This window comes from Sturnira hondurensis, unplaced genomic scaffold (genome assembly GCF_014824575.4).
Source record: "Sturnira hondurensis isolate 20B ecotype Veracruz unplaced genomic scaffold, ASM1482457v3 Scaffold0003166, whole genome shotgun sequence".
Classification (NCBI taxonomy): domain Eukaryota; kingdom Metazoa; phylum Chordata; class Mammalia; order Chiroptera; family Phyllostomidae; genus Sturnira; species Sturnira hondurensis.
In genome coordinates, this window is record NW_028075797.1 from 4,855,643 (window position 1) to 4,874,561 (window position 18,919).

Genomic DNA, 18,919 nt, shown 5'->3' on the forward strand with positions numbered 1-18,919 from the left:
TCTGGTACTTTTGCGTTTAGTTTGCTCTTCTTTTCTAGTTTCTTTTTAAAATATTTTATTTATTGATATGAGAAAGAGCGAAAGGAAGAGAGGGAGAAAGAGATTGATTATGTTCCACTTATTGATGCATTCCTTGGTTGCTTCTTGTATGTGCCCTGACCAGAGATCGAACCCACAACCATGGTGTATCAGGACAACGCTCTAACCAACTGAACTAGCTGGCCAGGGCTCTTTTCTAGTTTCTTGAAATGTAAACATTAGTTTGTTGATTTGAGATCTTTTTTAAAAATGCTAATTTTTGTCTACAAACTTTTCTGTTAGCATTGCTTTTGCTACAAGCCATAAGTTTTGGTATGTTGTATTTTCATTTTCATTTGTCTCAAGGTATTTTCTAATTTCCATTGTGACTTCTTTGATTCATTGTTTAATTTACACATATTTGTAGGTTTTCCAGTTTTCTTTATGCTATTGATTTCTAGTTTCATTCCATTTGGATTTAAAAAAAGATGACTTTGTATGACTTTGATCTTCTTGAATTGGTTAAGATTTGTTTTGGGGCCTGACAGCTGGTCTATCCTCGAGGGTGGTCTGTGTGCACTGGAGAAGAATGCACACTCTCCTTTTGTCAGGTGGCCGTGTCTGTTATGTCCATTAGGCTTACAGTGTTGTTTCATTACCCGTTGTTTTTTCGATTTTTTTTTGTCTAATTGTCCTCTCCACCCTTTTTTTTAAAGATTTTATTTATTTATCTTTAGAGGGGAAGGGAAGGAGAGAGGGAGAGAAATATCAATGTATGGCCGCCTCTCGAGAGTCCCCTGCCGGGAACTGGCCTGCAACCCAGGCATGTGCCCTGACTGGGAATCGAACCTCGATCCTTTGGTTCACAGGCCAGCGCTCAATCCACTGAGCTACACCAGCCAGGGCTTGTCCTCTCCACTATTGAAAGCGGGGGTAGTGAAGTTTCGTACATTATGGTGTTGTTCTCTATTTCTCCCTTCATTTGTTTCCTATATTTAGGAGCTCCAAGGTCTGGTCCATAAATATTTGCAATGTTCTGTCTTCCTGGTGGGTTGACTCTTTTATCATTATACAATGTCCCTCTTTGTGTCGTAACAGTTTGTGATTTAAAGCTTGTATTGATTGACGTGGAAGAGCCATTCCTGGCTACCATTTGCGTTACCGTTCCCTTTTGCATCTATTTTGGTTACCATTCGTGTGGCATTTTTTTTTTTTCCATCCTTCCATGTTCAGCCTAAATATGTCCTTAGATCTGAAGTGAGTCCTGTGGATGGCATAGTGTCCTGCAAGTCCTTTATATCTTTTTCACTTTTTCATTGTTTTCTTTTTGCCCCTCTAACACAGTGACCTCAAATGACTTGTTTTGAGTCTATTCTTTCTCCTGCCTAATCAAGTAAGTTGTTGAACACCTCTAATTTTTCAGTTCAGTTATTGTATTTTTTAGCTTCATAATTTCTGTGCAGCTCTTTTTATAGTTTCTGTCTTTGACAGAGTTCTCCTTCTGTTCGTGTGTCATTTAGTCGTCTATCTGCATTCTCTCCAGCTCATCAAGCATCTTTGCATTACGACAGTTATTTTAAATTCTTTGTCAGGCAGTCCATAGATCGACATTTCTTTAGGATTGTTTCTGGATTTTTATTTTGCTCCTTTGATTTGGCCTGTTTCTATGTATGCCTTGTAAGTTTTTTTTTTCTGGGATTTGGGTGTTTGAAAAAACCATCCACCGCTCCCAGGCTTTGCATACTGGCTCTGTGCAGGGGAAGACGTTCACCAGTCTTCTTGCTGGGGTCCTGGGACCTCTCCAGCCTTTTTGAGTCTCTTTCTCCCCTAGTGTCTACCTGCAGAACTGCAGCTCTGACGTGCTATTCAGCCCTGTTTTCAGCAGCTGCCAAACCCTGATATGGATCCCATCAGGGCTTGAAATAATGTGAGACAGATTCTACCATATTTTGCTGTGTATAATGTGCACTTTTTTGCCCAAATTTTTTAGGGAAAAATAAGGATGCACATTATACGTGGGTATAATGATCCCGTGTATAAAGTGCACAAAAACGTGGGCGTGCGTTATACATGGCAAAATATAGTCGTTCCTCCTGTAGCCACCAGACAAGCCAGAATGTTGGACACACGACCCACTCTTTGGTTTTCCTCCCAGTTACTCTGCAGTTATGCCATGTGAAGGGAGACGCACAAATAGTCACACCAGGTGCCGGGAGTTTCCCTGCCCCCTTATACTGGAATCCCTTCGTGGTTTCAGGTGGCTCAGGTGCTGTGGCTTCACAGCCGCTCTGTGCAGTTCTCACAGAGGTGTTCTGTCTGTCGTTAATTTGCTCCGTCTCGGGGGGAGGGAAGGGCTGTTACTACTGAATCTGCTGTATTGCCAGCATCACTCTCCTGCTTTTGTTTTTGAAGAATATTTGGACTTGATATGGAATTCTAACCTGACGGTTTTTTTCTTTCAGCCCTTTAAAAATTTTATCCCATTGCCTTCAGGCTCCATCATGTTAGATACAACATCAGGTTAGAATTCTTACTTCTGTTCTGAAGGTAATGTGTGGTTTCCCTTTGCTCTGTTTAATCTTTGGTCTCAGCACATCTGGCCATGATATACTGTGGTCTTCATCAATTTTTGGACGTTCTTGCCATTGTCTCTTCAGATATTTATTCTGAGCCATTCTCTTCCTTATTTAAACATATAGAAGAAAACTGATATTGCCCCACAGGTTATTAAGGCTCTTTTCCTTTATTATTATTATTATTCTATTATTTTTCTATTTAAGCTTCAGATTGGACAGTTTCTGTTACATTTGAGGATGCTGATTCTTTCTTCAAAAGTGTGCTGCTGTTAAGTCCATCATGTGAAATTTTCATTTCCAATTACTGTTTTATTTCTAGAATTCTGTCTTCGCTCTGTCTCTGTTTCTTTCTTTTTTAAAGATTTTATGTATTTTGTTTTTAGAGAGAGGGGAAGGGATGGAAAGTGTAGGAAACATCAATGTGAGAGAAATCCTTGACCAGGGACCGAACTCGCAACCCAGGCTTGTGCCCCATCCAACCAGGAATCAGACTGATGACCTTTCTTTCTGCCGTCTGGTGTTCGATCCACTGAGCCACACCAGCCAGGGCAAGAATGCTGCTTTTTGGTTAAGTTCTATTTCCTTGAGAACTTGAGCAACTAAGGTGTCCCTACAGGGGAAAGACAGCTCAGTGTGAATCTCACTCGGGATCGAAGTTTTCCCTCTTTCACAGACAGCCTTCCTTCCTGTTTCTGCCTGGCTTTGGTCGTGCTTCAGTGCCTTCAAGTACCCAACTTCAGTATTTTGTCCAGAGCCTATCACTGTTACAGGCAAATATATATACTTCTCTGCCGTTACTGGAACTGAAATACTGGTTGCGATTCTTGAATATGTGGTGTTTGTTTCCTTCAAAGTTGTCTTGGGTATAAAAAAATGACTGTGGAATTACATCAAAAACACATTTAACTCTGGCCAGGGGCTTGGTTGGTTGGAGCATCGGTCTACGTGCCAAAATATGGCAGGTTCAATTCCTGGTTGGGGTGTATGTGGGAGGCAACTGATTGATTTTTTTTCTCTGTTTTTCTCTGTTTCACATCTGTTTTTCTGTCTGTCTCTCTCTCCTCCCCCAAACTCCCTTCCTTTCTCTCTAAAAAAATAAATCTATATACATGTTTGGGTGAGGATTAAAAAACGCACACACATTCACCTCCACTCTGAAGTTAGAAACCAACATAAATTTAGAATCACCCTGTATTAGTATTATAGGTGCCTAATATTAGAAACTAGTGTAAACCGGGAATTGGCAAACCTTTTCTTTGCTTTAACGGGCAGAGAATAAACAGGTCACTCTCTGACTGTGTACACTTACAGTCTCCACTGCAGCCCCTCAGCCTGCTGTGGTAGGTGCGTGCAAAACGGGAAAATGAAGATGAATGAGGGTGGTCAAGAGAGCCCTATTTATGGACACTGAAATTTGAATTTTGAATTTCATATGATTTTCACATGTCATGAATGATATTCTGGTTTCAAACTTTCTTTAACCATTTCTGAATGTAAAAAACCATTTCCACCTCACAGCTCATCCAAAAACAGGCAGTGAGTCTGTGGGATCTGGCCTACAACCTGTAGTTTGCTGAGCCCTGGAGTGCACCCTGCAGGGAATAGTGTCACCTCTCGATCACTCTGTTCACTCTTCACCTGTGAGCCAAAATTGTCTGAATGACCAAACACATTTTCAACTGCTTCCTTCTTTTAGCCTAGTTGACTAGGTCTAAGATGTGAGTGTGCACGAGAGTTGCTTTGCAGAACTATATATACAAAACTATGTATTCTGTACTTAATTGCCTGTACACAGTTTTTGCTTTACGTGTGACCTTAGAACATGACTCCAATGTACAGACCTCCCTACATCAAGAAATTTCCGTGAGCGTTTTCAGTGTGACAGTTGCCAGGCTACTGCCTCTCTACTCCGGGTCCTCCGCTCTCTGCCCTGCCTTGGATGTTGGAGGTGGGCCCTGCAAACACTTCTTCAGTGGGACACAGCCTTCACCTTCATCAGAGAGGGCTGAGGGGGTCTGCTAGAGAGGAAGGAGCTTCTCTCCCGGATTCCAGTGGGTTCTCAGCTGCTTGTGCCTGTGGCCCCTGGTGACCAGAAGCAGTTGGGAATCCCAGTAGCTCCCTTGCCACACTCAGGGTCTAGGCAGTTCCCCCGGCACCCCTGCCAGCTTCCCAGCAAGTCTCACAGAAAGTTCCAGAAGGGGACTTCCCAGTGAATCTCAGCAGCAGCAATACTGCCCCCACAGCTAGTTTTTCGGGAAGGTCCTCCAGGGCCCCAGAGAGTGGCTTCCCAGCGAATTCTGTTGGCATCACCCACAGCTGGTTTTCAGGGTTCCACCAGCACCCCAGAGGACAGCTTCTTTGCAACACCCAGCAAGCCGTGCAGGCAGCCAGGGGCAACTTGCCTGTGGTTTCCCCTCGTACCTCCAGGTGGGTCCTTGCTCTCTGGCCGCCGCTTGCTGCACCGCAGCCGACTTTTCCGCTGTCTGATAGGCCACGGCTGCACCCACCCCAGAGAGGTCCGATCTCTCTGGGGAACTGTCTCCCAGATGAGTCCCTTCCTCGGGGCTCTGCTTCAGCCCCAGCAGTAGGGCTGCTCCCAGTACCGACGCGGTGTGTCTCTGGAGTTCTCTCACCCCTTAGTCGTCAATCCCTTGCTAGTATAAATAGTTAATGAATTCTTTATTACACTTTCCCTGTTCAAATTAACGTGTGGTTTTTGTCTCCTGACTAGCTCTGGTTAAACCCACCTGTCCTGGCCTGGTGGTTCAGTTGGTCAGAGCCTCATCCCATGCACCAATGGGTTGCAGGTTCAATCCCCAGTTCAGGAGCGTGTTGGAGGTGACCGATAGTGCTTCTCTCTGTCTCCCTTCTTCTCTAAGGTCGACAAACATATCCTTGGGTGAGGATTAAAAATAATAAACCCACCAGTTTCAAAACTTTTGGAATAGCAGCTGACAGGGGGACAGGGGGGCTGGTAGCAGACCAGGGGGTGGGGCTGGTCTGGAACGTGTTCACTGGTGAGGGTCTCTACACATTGACTGTTACTTTCAGACCATAACAAATAACATGCCTGTTTGAAAATAACCTCCTTTGAACTACAAATGTTTCCTTGTGTGTTGAATGACTTATAGTACTTTATCAGTAGATTCATTTCAGAGGTGATCGCCACGTTACATTATCCCGTTCATTGTAAGTAATTATTTAAATAAACAGATCTTGGGTTACATTCATTGCTCTTTCTCCCTTTCTCTTTCCCGTGCACCAGCAGCCTAGCGGTTGGGGACGTGCACATGTGAATGCCTGCAGGCTGACCTTGTGCCATGACTCATTCACAGGCGTCTCGGAAGGCCTGCCTGAGGTGAAGCCCCCGCGCCAGGTGAACGGGACGCAGCTCCACTCCGGAGAAACGGAAATACTCAGAAAAGCAGTCCAGGACTATTTCTGCTTTTGTTACGGTAAAGTGCGCTTGAAGCATTCGTTCTCTGAATAGTTCCCTGTGGAGCAGGGCAGAGTGAGATCACCTTATTGCCATGACTCTTTAGGTTTTAACATTTGAAAATCCACATTCTCTTCAAGCGAAGAGCCCGTTCTTTTTCTTTAAGATTTTATTTATTATTTTATTTTTAGGAGAGGGGAAGGGAGGAAGAAAAAGAGGGAGAGAAACACCTATGTGCGGCTGCCTCTCACACACCCCACACCAGAGACCTGGCCCGCAACCCAGGCACGTGTCCCCAGTGGGAACCAAACCAGCGACCCCCCGGGTCACAGATTGACGCTCAGTCCAGTGAGCCACACCAGCCAGGGCGCCAAGAGCCCGTTCTTAACGTACCAGATCAAGTTTGTTGCAGAAGACAGTTTGCTTTGGTCTGGTCCACTGAGACCTCCGGCCTGGTCAGACTTCAGTCTTTGCTCCTGTTGTGAGGAGCCCCGCTCCTTGGCCAGCCCAGTTACTAAGAGACTTTTGTTACTGCTGTGGTCGGCAGCCTCACCCTCATCTGTCTCTCCCTCTGCCCATATCTTTCCACAGGCATTAAGACAGGGCTTTTTTAAAACATACCTACACATTGTTATAAACAGCTGGATAACCAAATAACCATGCAGGTGTCACACTCGATTGTGCAGACGTACCTTAGCATCTTAGGGCCTCAACAGCTGTGCACACTTATGTGACCTGCAGGTCCCTGTGAGCACTAGACTTTGGTGACCCCCAGCACAAGGGGCCTGGGGGCCTCAGGCCACACTCCTCCATGCGAAACGGAGCTCCAGCACCGTTGGGCTGGCGGCCAGTGTAGAAAGACACACAGCCCCCAGTGGTGACACGAGACCCTGTTGACATCATAACTTTTCCACAGGCAAGTTGGCCTGACTTGATCAGTGTGACAAAGATACAATTAAACTTTGAATAGAGGCCCTGTCCTCATTTGGTGACAGCATCCTGAGTAACCATGGGGTGCTCTCTGCAGGCCTGGTGTGCCAGGGGAATTACCCTGAATTGTACAGCCTCCAAGAGAATGGAAAAAAAAAAAGATCTGTGGTTTCCTCTTCCCTATGTGAAGGATTAAAATAAATATTCAAGGGTTTTTTTGCCCCAGCTGGTATGGCTCAGTGGATTGAGCACCAGCCTGTGAACCAAAGGGTCACAGGTTCAATTCCCAGTCAGGCCACATGCCTGGGTTGCAGGCCAGGTTCCCCAGTGTGAGGAGCGCGAGAGGCAACCACACATTGATGTTTTTTCCCTCTTTTTCTCCCTCCCTTCCCCTGTCTAAAAAAATAAATAAAATATTAAACAAAGGGGTTTTTTGTCCCCTTGGTTGGGAATTTTTCTAACTTGGGGTATGGAGAAATAGGGTGTCTCATGTTTCTAATGTATCTTCAAAGCCAGATGTCACCACCTGTGTTTGTCACACTGAGTGAGTCTGCCTGGTAGGGTTTCGTGCTCCTACCATTTAAAGTCATCGTGCCTCTTCTTCTAGGGAAAGCGTTAGGAGCAACAGCAATGGTGCCTGTTCCGTATGAGAAGATGCTGCGAGATCAGTCGGCTGTGGTGGTGCAGGGCCTTCCAGAGGGAGTCGCCTTTAAACACCCTGAGAACTACGATCTTGCCACTCTGAAGTGGATTTTGGAGAACAAAGCGGGGATTTCATTCATCATAAACAGGTGACAGGCTCTATCCCTTCATAACAGTTAGCTTAGTTAAAGATAAACTGAGGGCTTAATTGCAGTTGGTTAATTATGTTCTGTGACATTTAGAAGTTGTTTATTCCGATGTTTAATCTGTCTGTCTTGTGTGTTCATACTGGGTAATAGTGTTGGTTTTCTTGCAGGCCTTTCCTAGGTCCGGCAGATCAGCGAGGTAAGTGCCAGCTTCTCCTACTTCGTGACTGCCCTTGTCTGCTAAACACTTCTGCTTTTCTAATGAAAATGCAAGTTTGGCACATTCTAAAGCTCATTTAGTCTTTGCTTTTCTTCTTGGAGTGGAGGAGGCAGCCCCTGACATTCCAGGGTGGGTGGTCATGATGTTTGCAGGGTACACGGTCAGGGAAAGACGCCCACCTAGAAAGCTGAGACACCACCCTCCCCTGAGCCCGCACGCCAGCGAGTTTCTGCATCCAGACCGCAGACAGCAGTACACCCACCTCGTCCTTGTGCCCAGGCATGTGAGCGTTCTGGGGTCACATCCTGGTCTTTGACCACCGCCGAGGGCCAGGCATTGTTTGGTTCAGGAGTGGGTCTGGGATGTGTGACTCTTCCCATGCTTTAGAAACTCAGTCTCGGAGGAGTGAGACTGTCCAGCAGGGAACCAGGTATGGCCCACACTGTCAGAAGGGCTGGAGGAAATCCCTGAGGACCCCTGGAAAGGGGTTAGAGGTGTGTAATTGGAGGGGCTTCCTGGGGAATGGGCCCTCCAGATACACAGGGTGTCAGCAGGCTGGTTCTGCTGGGAAGCACATGCAGTGCGATCAGGCAGAGGGCGGCGTGGGGTGTGTTTGAGGACACGTTGGGAACCAGGGAGCCCTTATAATCTCCTGAACTTGTGATTATGAAGAGACAGATGATAATAATGAGAATAGTAATAGTAATTTACCAGAAGTGTTTAGAGATCTATCTATATCCAGTTTTCTCAGATTATTATTCAGAATGTAATTGGAAACCATGGCTGGATATGAAAAATCAGGTCTAACGAGGGTGTCATATTGAGACTGTGTAGTTAGAGGAGGCCTAGGGGGTGTAGGGCAGGGTACGCACAGTTCACAAGGCACACCGTGGGGTACAGCGGGCAGTGTGACATGCTCTAAGCATGGACCTCTCACAGGGCAGAGTTTGCTCCTGGAACAATGGTGGGCTCCTGGGATCCTCTCACTCACTTTAGAGGAGTGATTTGAAGGTGAGGGTGGCAGGGCACCAGGTGATTATTGGCTGGATGACTTGTGTTTTCATTATAGAACAATAATGATAGTGGCCGGCCCTTCTTTAGTGCTCATGGTGTGCCGGGCACTGTTCTCAGCACTTTACACATATTAGCTCTCACCCAGCCACCATATTCAGACAGAGGACCTGAGGCACATGGAGGTTTAGTAAGTTGCTGGAGGTCACCCATCTGGTGAGCAGCGACATGGGGTCCACACTTGAGCCCCAGCCCCAGTGAGCGCCTCGGCCCCCGTTCTGCCCACACACACGCAAACCCAGAGCGTGAGGTCAGGTTTGAGTTGGGGTCCGCCCGCACTGCCATTCCATGATGACTTAGAGGTGGGAGTTCTGCTCTGTGTGTACTTGCTTTCACTTAATATGCCTTTGAACATAGTTGTTGTAGTTCAAGACGTGGAAAGGGGCTAGTGTGTGTCTTTTTGCTCCTGCACAGGTGGACCTGGGGCTGTAACAGAGGCTGAGAGATCAATGCTATCGCCGAGTGAAAGGTAAGGGATAAATAAAAAATGTAACCCACATCTAGTCCCAAAGGGTGACTTTTTGGACCAGAAGGTCTTCCTTACTTTGATATACAGCTGACCCGTGAACAGCCTGGCTTCGAACCACACGGCCCCTCTGGCACCAGTGGTGGACCGGCGCGGTGCAGAGCCCGTCCTTCGGGGGTCGCCTGCACTTTCAGTCTGCGGCTGGGAGTCCACGTCTGTGGAGGGCCGACTTAAATTACGTTCAGGTTTTCGACTGTGTGGTGGCTTGGTGCCCCTCACCCCTCGTTGTCCAAGGGTCAGCTGTACATTCTTTATTGAAAAAGATGTTTGGGATTATAAGGCTATATTCAGTTGACACACCTTTAATTTTGTGACATTATTAAGAACATTCATGTTAAAGCTGTGGCAGTTTTGCTCTCAGTTTGCTGTGGGAAGAGGGATTTGGCAGCATGGAGGTCTGGGAATTTGAACTCACCGTGTCCAGGCGCCTGTGCTCAGTCCTCCTGCGCCTGTCTTGACCAGGGCTCCCTTCTCCTTTCAGTTGTGGCCCCATCCATGTGAAAACTGAACCCATGGAGGATTCTGGTAGGTACACCAGTGCTTTTAGAATCCAGTCACTTGACTCCTTTCTTTTGTTTTACTTAAAAAAAAAAAATCCCAGTAAACTAAGAATAGAGAACTTCCTTGACTTGGTTTTTTAAAATCTACCAAAAACTGCAACTAACATTAGAGTCAATGGCGAGAAACTAGACTCTTGCCCCCTAAGTTGCGGAGCAAGGCAAGGCTGTCCCCTCTCCCCACTCCTTTCCACTTTGTGCCGCAAGTCCTAGCGAATGCAGGCAGACAGGAAGAGGAAATAAAAGGCACACAGATCGGGGAGAAAGAAAGAAAACTGTGTTGTTCACAGATGACCTGATTGTGCAGAAAATCTGAACGAATCAACCACAGAAATGGAAAGTGAGATATTTGCAGAATAATCGTATTTTATTCACTTATCTAGGAAAGAGCCTTCTAATTCAGTAAATACTAGGTACTTTATGTTATTTAGTCGATATATTTCTGGACAAAATATTATTTTAACTATATTTAAATTAGAACCTGATTGTGAAATGAGTAAAAAGTCTTGAGCACACATTTGGAATTATGACTTGATTTACAAATAGAGCAATGTTTTCATTTTCATATTTTACTACTTTCTTGAACTCTTCCTTCATTTATAAACATTGTACAGCCCTGGCTGGTGTGGCTCAGTGGATTGAGCGCTGGCCTGTGACCCAGAGGGTTTCTGGTTCAATTCCCAGTCAGGGCACAGGCCTGGGTCGTGGGCCGGGTCCCCGGTTGGGAGCACGTGAGAGGCAGCTAATCAATGTTTCTCTCACACATCAATGTTTCTTCTATCCCTCTCTCCCTCCTTTCCCCTCTCTTTAAAAAATAAATTTTTTTAAAATAAATAAATGTTCTACAATAAACATGCATTACTGAAACAATGTATATTGGAAAAAACCCCTCTTCAGTGGATCAGAAGAGTTTATCTCCATCCCTGCCTCACCCCACTCCTCAAAAAAGAAAAATGGCATTGATTAGATGGAAAATGTTAAAATGTTAAAAATAGGTTTAAAAAAAACCTCAAATGTTTAATCAAGAGAAGGGAAAATATTGAGAGTATTAAAAGTGGAAAAGTTGCCCTGGCTGGTGTAGCTCAGTGGATTGAGCGCGGGCCTGCGAACCAGAGAATCGCGGTTCGATTCCCAGTCAGGGCACATACCTGGGTTGCAGGCCAATTCCCGGCAGCGGACACATGATACATTGTGTGTCCTCGGCAGAGGCAACCATACATTGATATTCATCTCCCTCTCTCCTTCCCTTCCCCGCTAAAGATAAATAAATAAAAATATTTTTAAAAAATAAAAATAAAAATAAAATAAAAGTGGAAAAGTTAAAAAACTAAAAATCATCAAGTACATGAAACTAGAACTCAGACCTCAAAAAGAGAAAATGAACTCTGGCTAGTGTGGTTCAGTTGGATAGAGGAAGGGTCGCAGGTTCAGTTCCCAGTCAGGGCACAGACCTAGGTTACGGGTTTGGTCCTGGTTGGGGTGCATGCAAGAGGCAACCACACAATGATTTTTCTCTCCCTCTCTTTCTCCCTTCCTTCCCCTCTCTCTAAAATTAAATAAGTAAAAAGCTGATGCTTTTAAAGATTTTATTTATTTATTTCAGGGAGATGGGGAAGGGAGGGAGACAGAGAGAGTGAAACATCAATGTGTGGTTGCCTCTAACACACCCCTTACTGGGGACCTGGCCTGCAACCCAGGCATGTGCCCTGGCTGGGAATCAAACTGGCGATGCTTTGGTTCGCAAGCCTGCGCTCAATCCACTGAGCTACACCAGCCAGGGCTCAGTAAAAATCTGTTTTAAAAATGTTAATGAATTCCACTGTGGATTTCGTGATGCAATACAAATCACTTCTAGCTCCTCGCAGGCTTCTGTGAGCCGGCCATCAAACGGGCCTTATTTCCCGCGACGTGTGGGTAGCGCTTGTTCCACAGATCAAGTGTTTAAATGGTTTTGAGTTTTGAATTCCTCTCTCTCTCTCTCTCTCTCTCTCTCTCCCCCCCTCTCCTTCCTCCCCTCCCTCTCCCTCTCCCTCTCCCTCCTTTTGAGGAAAGGCTGCAGTGAATGTTTTCATCAGCATTTCACACAAATTCCACACTGTTAAAGCTGGTTTCAGTTGCCTGGATTAAGAAGGAACTTTTCCTTGATGGCCCAGCTGTCACATACTTATCAGATGTTTCTCTTAGTAGAGTCTGTGCTTCCTAATCAACTCGAAATGTGTACTTTAATCAAAGTTTTATTATAAACTATTAACAAAAGTTATACATGTTAAATTTTTTCACAACTCAGACTTATGAGTGTAATAAGAAAAATTCTTTCTCACCCTTTCACTCTCTCCTCTCAAAACTCCATGCCCCCCGAGGCTGCCTGCACAACTCACATCCCTTCTCTGTGGTTCAGGTAACAACTTCTAACCAATTGGTAAAAATTCTTTCAGATGACTTACAAATTAGCACATAAACAGCATTTTTCTTTTTTCTTTTTTAAGCAAAAGTAGACCTCCGTTTGTCGACTTCCCTTTGATCTTTCCATCAAATTACCTTCTTGTAATTCCATCAAACTACCTCCCATTTCTGAGCAGGCTCCTCAGCGTAATCAACCATTTCACTAACACACCCATCAGCCGTACCCGTTCTGTTCCTCGGTGCTTCTAACAGATTTTCCTTTTCGATAATCACATTTGAAAGATCCAGTCTCACTATTCTCATCCCAGCAGCTGTTCATTTTCAGAAAACCCCTCAGAACGTGTAAACTGATGCTGAACAGTGAAGCCCAGGCTGTCCCACAGTCTGTATTTGATGTTATTAATATTCACGGTAAAATGACATGTAGACTTCAGTAGCAGTCATCTATTGCTGTATTAAAAGCACCAAAACTAGTGGCTTCAGTGATTCGGTTTTCTCCCAATTCTGTGTGTTAGCTGGCATGGTTTCTTATTGGAGCTGACTGGGGTGGGGCTGCACAGCCTGGGAGGCCTCGCTCCTGGTTGGGAGGCCTCAGCTGGGGGAGCGGGGCCCCGCTCTCCTCACAGCCTCACAGCCTCCAGGAGACCAGCCCAGGCTTGTTCTCATGGACACTCAGCTTCAAAAACACTAGGCTCTAGGCTCTGATGCAAACCTTCCCCCCCCCCCCCAGCCTCTGCTGGTGTCCCATTGGCCACAACAAGTCACGTGGCCAGGCCCAGCTTGAAAGGGTGAAGTGTGGGCCTGACTCCAGAGAACTGGAGTGGGCAGGTCACATGGCAGACAGGTGTGCGTACTGGATGGGAGACCACTGTGGCGAAGTGTTTCAGTCTGCCACACCTTTCCCCGATAAAGGCTTTTTTGTTTTACTGTTGTAGTTTCCCCCGGTTCTCAAGTCCATTTCATTGTGAGTTAAGATTATATGTGCCATTTCAAGTCCCACTGCAGAAGAATGTTTACATACTTCGCATAAATGCATGGATATGTTCAGCCACTTCATAAAGGGAAGCTTCCGCAAACTGTGATCTCGATCTCTTTCTCCTTCCCATCTTCTCCTCCCTCCATTCCTTCCTTCATTCTTCTCTCCCTCCTCCCTTCTTTCCTCTTATATTGATTTGATTTTATTTTTTTAAATTCTCACCTGAGGATATGTTAATTGTTTTAGAGAGAGAGGAACAGAGAGAGAGAGAGAAACATCGATGTGAGGGAAGCATCGATTGGTTGCCTCCCATATGTGGCCTGACCAGAAATCGAACCCACAACCTAGGGACGTGCCCTGCGTGTGGATCAAATCCACAGCCTTTTGGTGTATGGGATGGAGCGCCAACCAACTGAGCCACCTGGCCAGAGCTATTTTATTTTTATGGTATTTATATTTTTATACGCTACGCCATTTGTTCATAGCAAGTGAACAAGTTCCTTTGCTGATTACAATGTTGCTCTGGTAATCAAAATGGAACCTGGAAATTCTATCAGCTGGTCATATTCTCTGTTGGTGGGTTGGTCTAACACGTAATTCTGTAATTTCCATTGTATTCAAAGGCCTTCCCCTGAAAGCAGCAGTGGTGTCAGTCAAGAAAGAATCGGAGGATCCTAATTACTATCAACATAACATGCAAGGTAATACTCTTTTATACCCACTTTCTTCTCCAAAAGTTATTCTCGAGGGAAGACTAATAAAGGCCCATGCACTTCTCCCTGTGCTCTCACGCACGGTGTCATCTAAAGTTTGTCCTTAGTACTCTCAGTTTTGTGTGTTCTAGAATATTTCCCCCTTAATCCTGGCCAGTCCAGTCTGTCCCTGTGTTACTGCGAAAATGCTCAAAGTTAAAATAAATGGAGATGAGAGTTAAGGAATTCAAATGTCCCTAATAATAGTTGCTTCATTGACATCTTGCAGGTTAAATGGGGGGCAGAAGGGCGTTATTAGCAAACACACAGGATTTTGAGTGTGGCGCAGGTAGGCAGCCTGTGCAGTTCTGTGGCTCAGTCCTCTACCCAGAGATGGGAGGAATCCTGCTGGACCCCAGCGTGATGCCGGTAGCATGAGACGGTTTGTCACTTCGATGGCTGTGGTACCGCACCCCGATCCTTTCTCCATCTTTGTGCTCCCCTGGAAATGTGGGCAGAGTGCAGGACAGTTTGCAATTTCAGTCCTCAAACATTGTTATCACATTGGAAATGTTTTCTGCAAACTCTTAATTTTAAAATCTTTCAACAGCATCATGTAACTCCATAAATTTTGCTAAGAACTTTTTTATAAAAACATCTAAAGGTAGAGACTAACGGGAGTGTCTGTTTTTACTGCTGTCCCAGGCCAGGCCCCCACCTGTCTGTGGCACCCCCTGACGACCAGTCTCCCTCCCGCTGGACAGGGACCGTTCATCCTACGCCATTGCCTCCCCTCACAACAGTTGTTCTCTGAAGCCTGGGACCTGCCCACTGTCCTCCCCTGCTCACACATTGCCTGTGGCTCCTTGCCTCCTGTAAAGTCCCAGTTGGCAGCCGCACGTCTACTGCTCTTTCCAGACCCCCCTCCTTTTCAATCTGCCTCCCTCCCCACCTAAGAGCCCCCTAAGCTTGATCTTCAGCTGAATGTGGCAGATACAGGTGAACTGATCCAACAGTTTGCAAGTTCAGTTGTCACACTTGCCCTCTAGCTGTTGAAAGGCTTTCCCATCCTCAGGTGAGGATTTTTTAAAATAAAAATAATAAAATGTCTAACATAAAGAAAGAAAAGAAAGGCCGTTCCTGTATCTGTTCTGCCTGTGAGCAGCTGGGGATTAATTTGTCTCTCATGAGCACAGAGGCTGTGCAGTGGTGCACTGGAGGTTTAACAAGGCGGTGAGAGTCACGGGTTAGGGGTCCGAGGGTCTGGGAGTGCTGGTGGGAGGGCCCACAGGGGTCTGTCCTGGTCTGCGTGGGCGGCCCTCCACCTCTTACCAACAGCCTCTCCGCAGTGCACACTCCTTGCAGCCTCAGCCTCCCTCCTGCTCCTTCCCTTCCAGTATGACCAAACGTGGGCAAGATGCTGGAGAGAGAGAAAAGCTCTCTTCAACTAATTGCAGAATTTGGTGAATGAACAGAAAGTTAACTGTGATGTCAGGCTGCGGGCCCTCCCACAACACTGGCTGTGAGTGTCCCACGTGAGACATGTGAGAGTCTTCCTCCGTGACCTCAGTGGCTCTGATATCAGCTGTGGGAATGGGACCTGAAGCCCCACGCTGCTAGTCATTTCACTCTGGACAGCGGTGGCTGCTGACAGGTTTCTTTTTGTCACTCACTGGTGAAAAAGCTTCCTGTCAGGGCCCTGGCTGGTGTAGCTCAGTGGATTGAGCGTGGGCCTGTGAAACACACGATTGCGGTTCGATTCTCAGTCAGGGCACATGCCTGGGTGGTAGGCCAGTTCCCGGCAGGGGACACACCAGAGGCAACCATACATTGATGTTTCTCTCCCTCTCTCCTTCCCCTCTCTCTTAAAATAAATAAATAAAATATTTTTTTTAAAAAAGCTTTCTGTCAGTTAACTTCCATGCCCGTGTCTGCCCTTCATAGTGAAGAAAAGAATATGAGAAAAGCATGAGAGCAAGCCTTTTGGGTTTCTCGTTGTAACTGGCACACAGACATCAATTAATATAGTTAGAGTCACTGATAATAAAAACCAAAATGTGTTGAGATTCTTTTGTCTAGTAAATAAAGTATTGCTGAATTCCTCCTCTCTCTCTCTCTCTCAGAAGAATTTGGGGGAATAAAACATAAGGCTTTCAGGAAGGAGTCATAAGATGCGCCCATTTTGCAACCCCTGGTGTAACAGTGCATCTCAGCCGTGACCACCGGTGGCCATTAAAACCATTCGGACTTGACCACAGGTGGATCAGGCTGACAGGTCCTGACTCACTGGCCCAATGTTAACCTTACAAAGTAGAGGTACCCTGGTCTTATATACCTCCTGACAGGACCTAGTGTGAAGTACGCCTTTGGAATTCTTGCTCCCCACAAGCAGACCTAAGTCTGATCCAGCCTCTGGACCTAACTACCAGTTTGTAGGAAATGCGGGAGATACAAGAACATAGGAAAACACACCACAGGGACGCAGGCAGTGAACTCCAGGATGGGAGAGACGCAACAAGCCAAATGTGCTGATTTCTTCATCATATAATTGCAAGGGGTTTTTTGTTTGTTTGTTTTTTAATGGGCAGAAACCTGTTCTGCAGTAATAAGGACTTAAGAGGCATTTTGACCAGATGCACAGTGTGTGGGCTTTGTTGGGATCTGGATTTGAGCAAACCGCCTGCGAAAGGACTGCTTCCTGTGCAGTGCCAAGTGGGGACTGGTCAACAGCGGGAACGCTGGAACTGGGGAGTCACTGCTTTTTAACTGTTATAACAGAAGATTGGAGCAAGAAGGAATCATCAGTGGACACTAAATCTAGAGAGAAATTCAGTAGCGGAATACTCACACAATCTTAAAATTGCTTGTCAGTTGCAAGAGAGAGGGAAAAAAGCTAATTATACCATGGAGAAATCAAATAACACCTTGATCAGATGATCAAATTTCGCATCAGAGAGAGAGAGAGAAATGAACTCTCTCTTAGTCACTCCAGGCTGCTGTGAGAGAGTACTGTAGATCAGGGGGCTTAGAAACAACAGACATTTACTTCTCACAGTTCTGGGGGCTGGGAAGTCCAAAATCCACGTGCTGGCAGACCCAGTGTCTGGTGAAGACCCACTTCCTGGTTCACAGATGATCATCTCCCGTATCCTCCCATGTGGAAGGGACAGAAGAGCGCCCTGGCATCTCTTTGATGAGGACACTAATGCCACTCATGACGGCTCCACCCTCGTGACCCGATCACCTCAGAAAGGTCCCAGCTCTAAGTACCGTCGCACTGGGGCTTAAGGTTCCGACATACGAATATTGAGGAAACACCTTTAGTCTATAGCAGACATTACATGCTCCAGATGTGATTCCCTGAGGAGGGCACACCATCATTTAGGCAGTGTTCTGGCTGAAAAATGGAAAACGTGAATCATATCATGAAGAAACATCAGAGAAGCTCGAAACAAGGAGCATTCTATGGGGGGAGGAGGTTTCTAGTCTTAAAAAGTGGCAATGCCATCAACATCAAAGCAGACTGTGGAACTGCTGCAGATGCAAGGGACTCAGAGACGTGACAACACAACAACCGTCCTGATCTCAGACTGGATGCTCTACCGAAGAGGAGGAATTGTAAAAGACATTGGGGGCAGCTGACAAAATTGGAGTATGAATGATAAAATAAGTAGAAGTATTTGTTTCAATGTTAAATGCTATGATTTTTTTTAATTTCTAGAAGATTTTATTTATTTACTTTTAGAGAGGGGAAGGGAGGGAGAAAAACATCAATGTGTGGTTGCCTCTCGTGCTCCCCCTACAGGGGGCCTCGCCTGCAACCCAGGCACGTGCCCTGACTGGGAATGGAACTGGTGACTCTGCTTCACAGGCTGGCAGTCAATCCACTGAGCCACACCAGCCAGGGCAGTGCTGTGATGTTTGTAACTATAATGTGATCATATAAGAGAATATCGCTGTTCTTAGGGAATAATCACGAAAGTATTTTGAGATAAAGGGCCATGGTGTTTGTAACTTTCCCTCAAATGGTTCAGGGAGAAAGAAGTGTGTATATACACAGATCTCTCTCCCATATAGGCAGATTGGAGTGAAGGGGGAGGAGAAATTACAAACGATAAGGAAACGGTAAAATGTTAACACGTTCTCTGAGTAAAGGGTATGTAGATCTTCTGTTTTATTTTTGCAACTTCTCTGTAAGCTTATAACTACTTCAAAGTAAAAAGCTCCTTTTAGAAAAAAATTTATGAGACAATTGAGAAAACTTGAACAATGACTGGATGGGAGATGAGATACAGAATAATTGTTCATTTGGGGAGTCATCGTGATATTGGGGTGATGCTGAAGGAAGAGAGTCGTTGTCTCACTGGTACCTATACAGCATTTGCACATTGAATTCTGCTGTATCCGGGATTTACTTGGCACCAGGAGCAGGGTTGGGGCGGGGTGGCCTCAGACGGGGCAGGATCCCGTGAGTCAATAGCTGGTGGCGCTGGGGCCTGGGCACATGGCTTCTTTGTACCATCTCTCTGCTTTGTAGGTTTGAAATTTCTCCAAAGAACAAATAAAGGAACAAAGGGAAAATATAAAGAAAGGATCTTTTGTGCAAATGTTATTTAAAGAGTCGAAATATTTTATGTACATTCCTGTGCAGGTCTTGAATTGCTTGTATTGTTTTAAATTACTTGTTTTTAAAATTTGTATTTCTACCTTTTTAATACATCATTTG

At 45.6% G+C, this 18,919-nt stretch overlaps 1 protein-coding gene across 3 annotated transcripts in view; it reads left to right on the top strand.

Moving 5' to 3' along the window:
* The window catches only part of LOC118984025 (general transcription factor II-I repeat domain-containing protein 2B), a 54,223-nt gene that overhangs the window by 17,133 nt on the left and 18,171 nt on the right, over positions 1 to 18,919 (top strand). For all 3 annotated transcript variants that reach the window (XM_037041739.1, XM_037041740.1, XM_037041741.1), the window contains exons 4-9: positions 5,930 to 6,049; positions 7,568 to 7,751; positions 7,919 to 7,947; positions 9,454 to 9,508; positions 10,047 to 10,090; positions 14,125 to 14,202. In XM_037041739.1, coding sequence (XP_036897634.1) covers positions 5,930 to 6,049; positions 7,568 to 7,751; positions 7,919 to 7,947; positions 9,454 to 9,508; positions 10,047 to 10,090; positions 14,125 to 14,202 — 510 coding nt within the window. The remainder of the gene's footprint in view (positions 1 to 5,929; positions 6,050 to 7,567; positions 7,752 to 7,918; positions 7,948 to 9,453; positions 9,509 to 10,046; positions 10,091 to 14,124; positions 14,203 to 18,919) is intronic.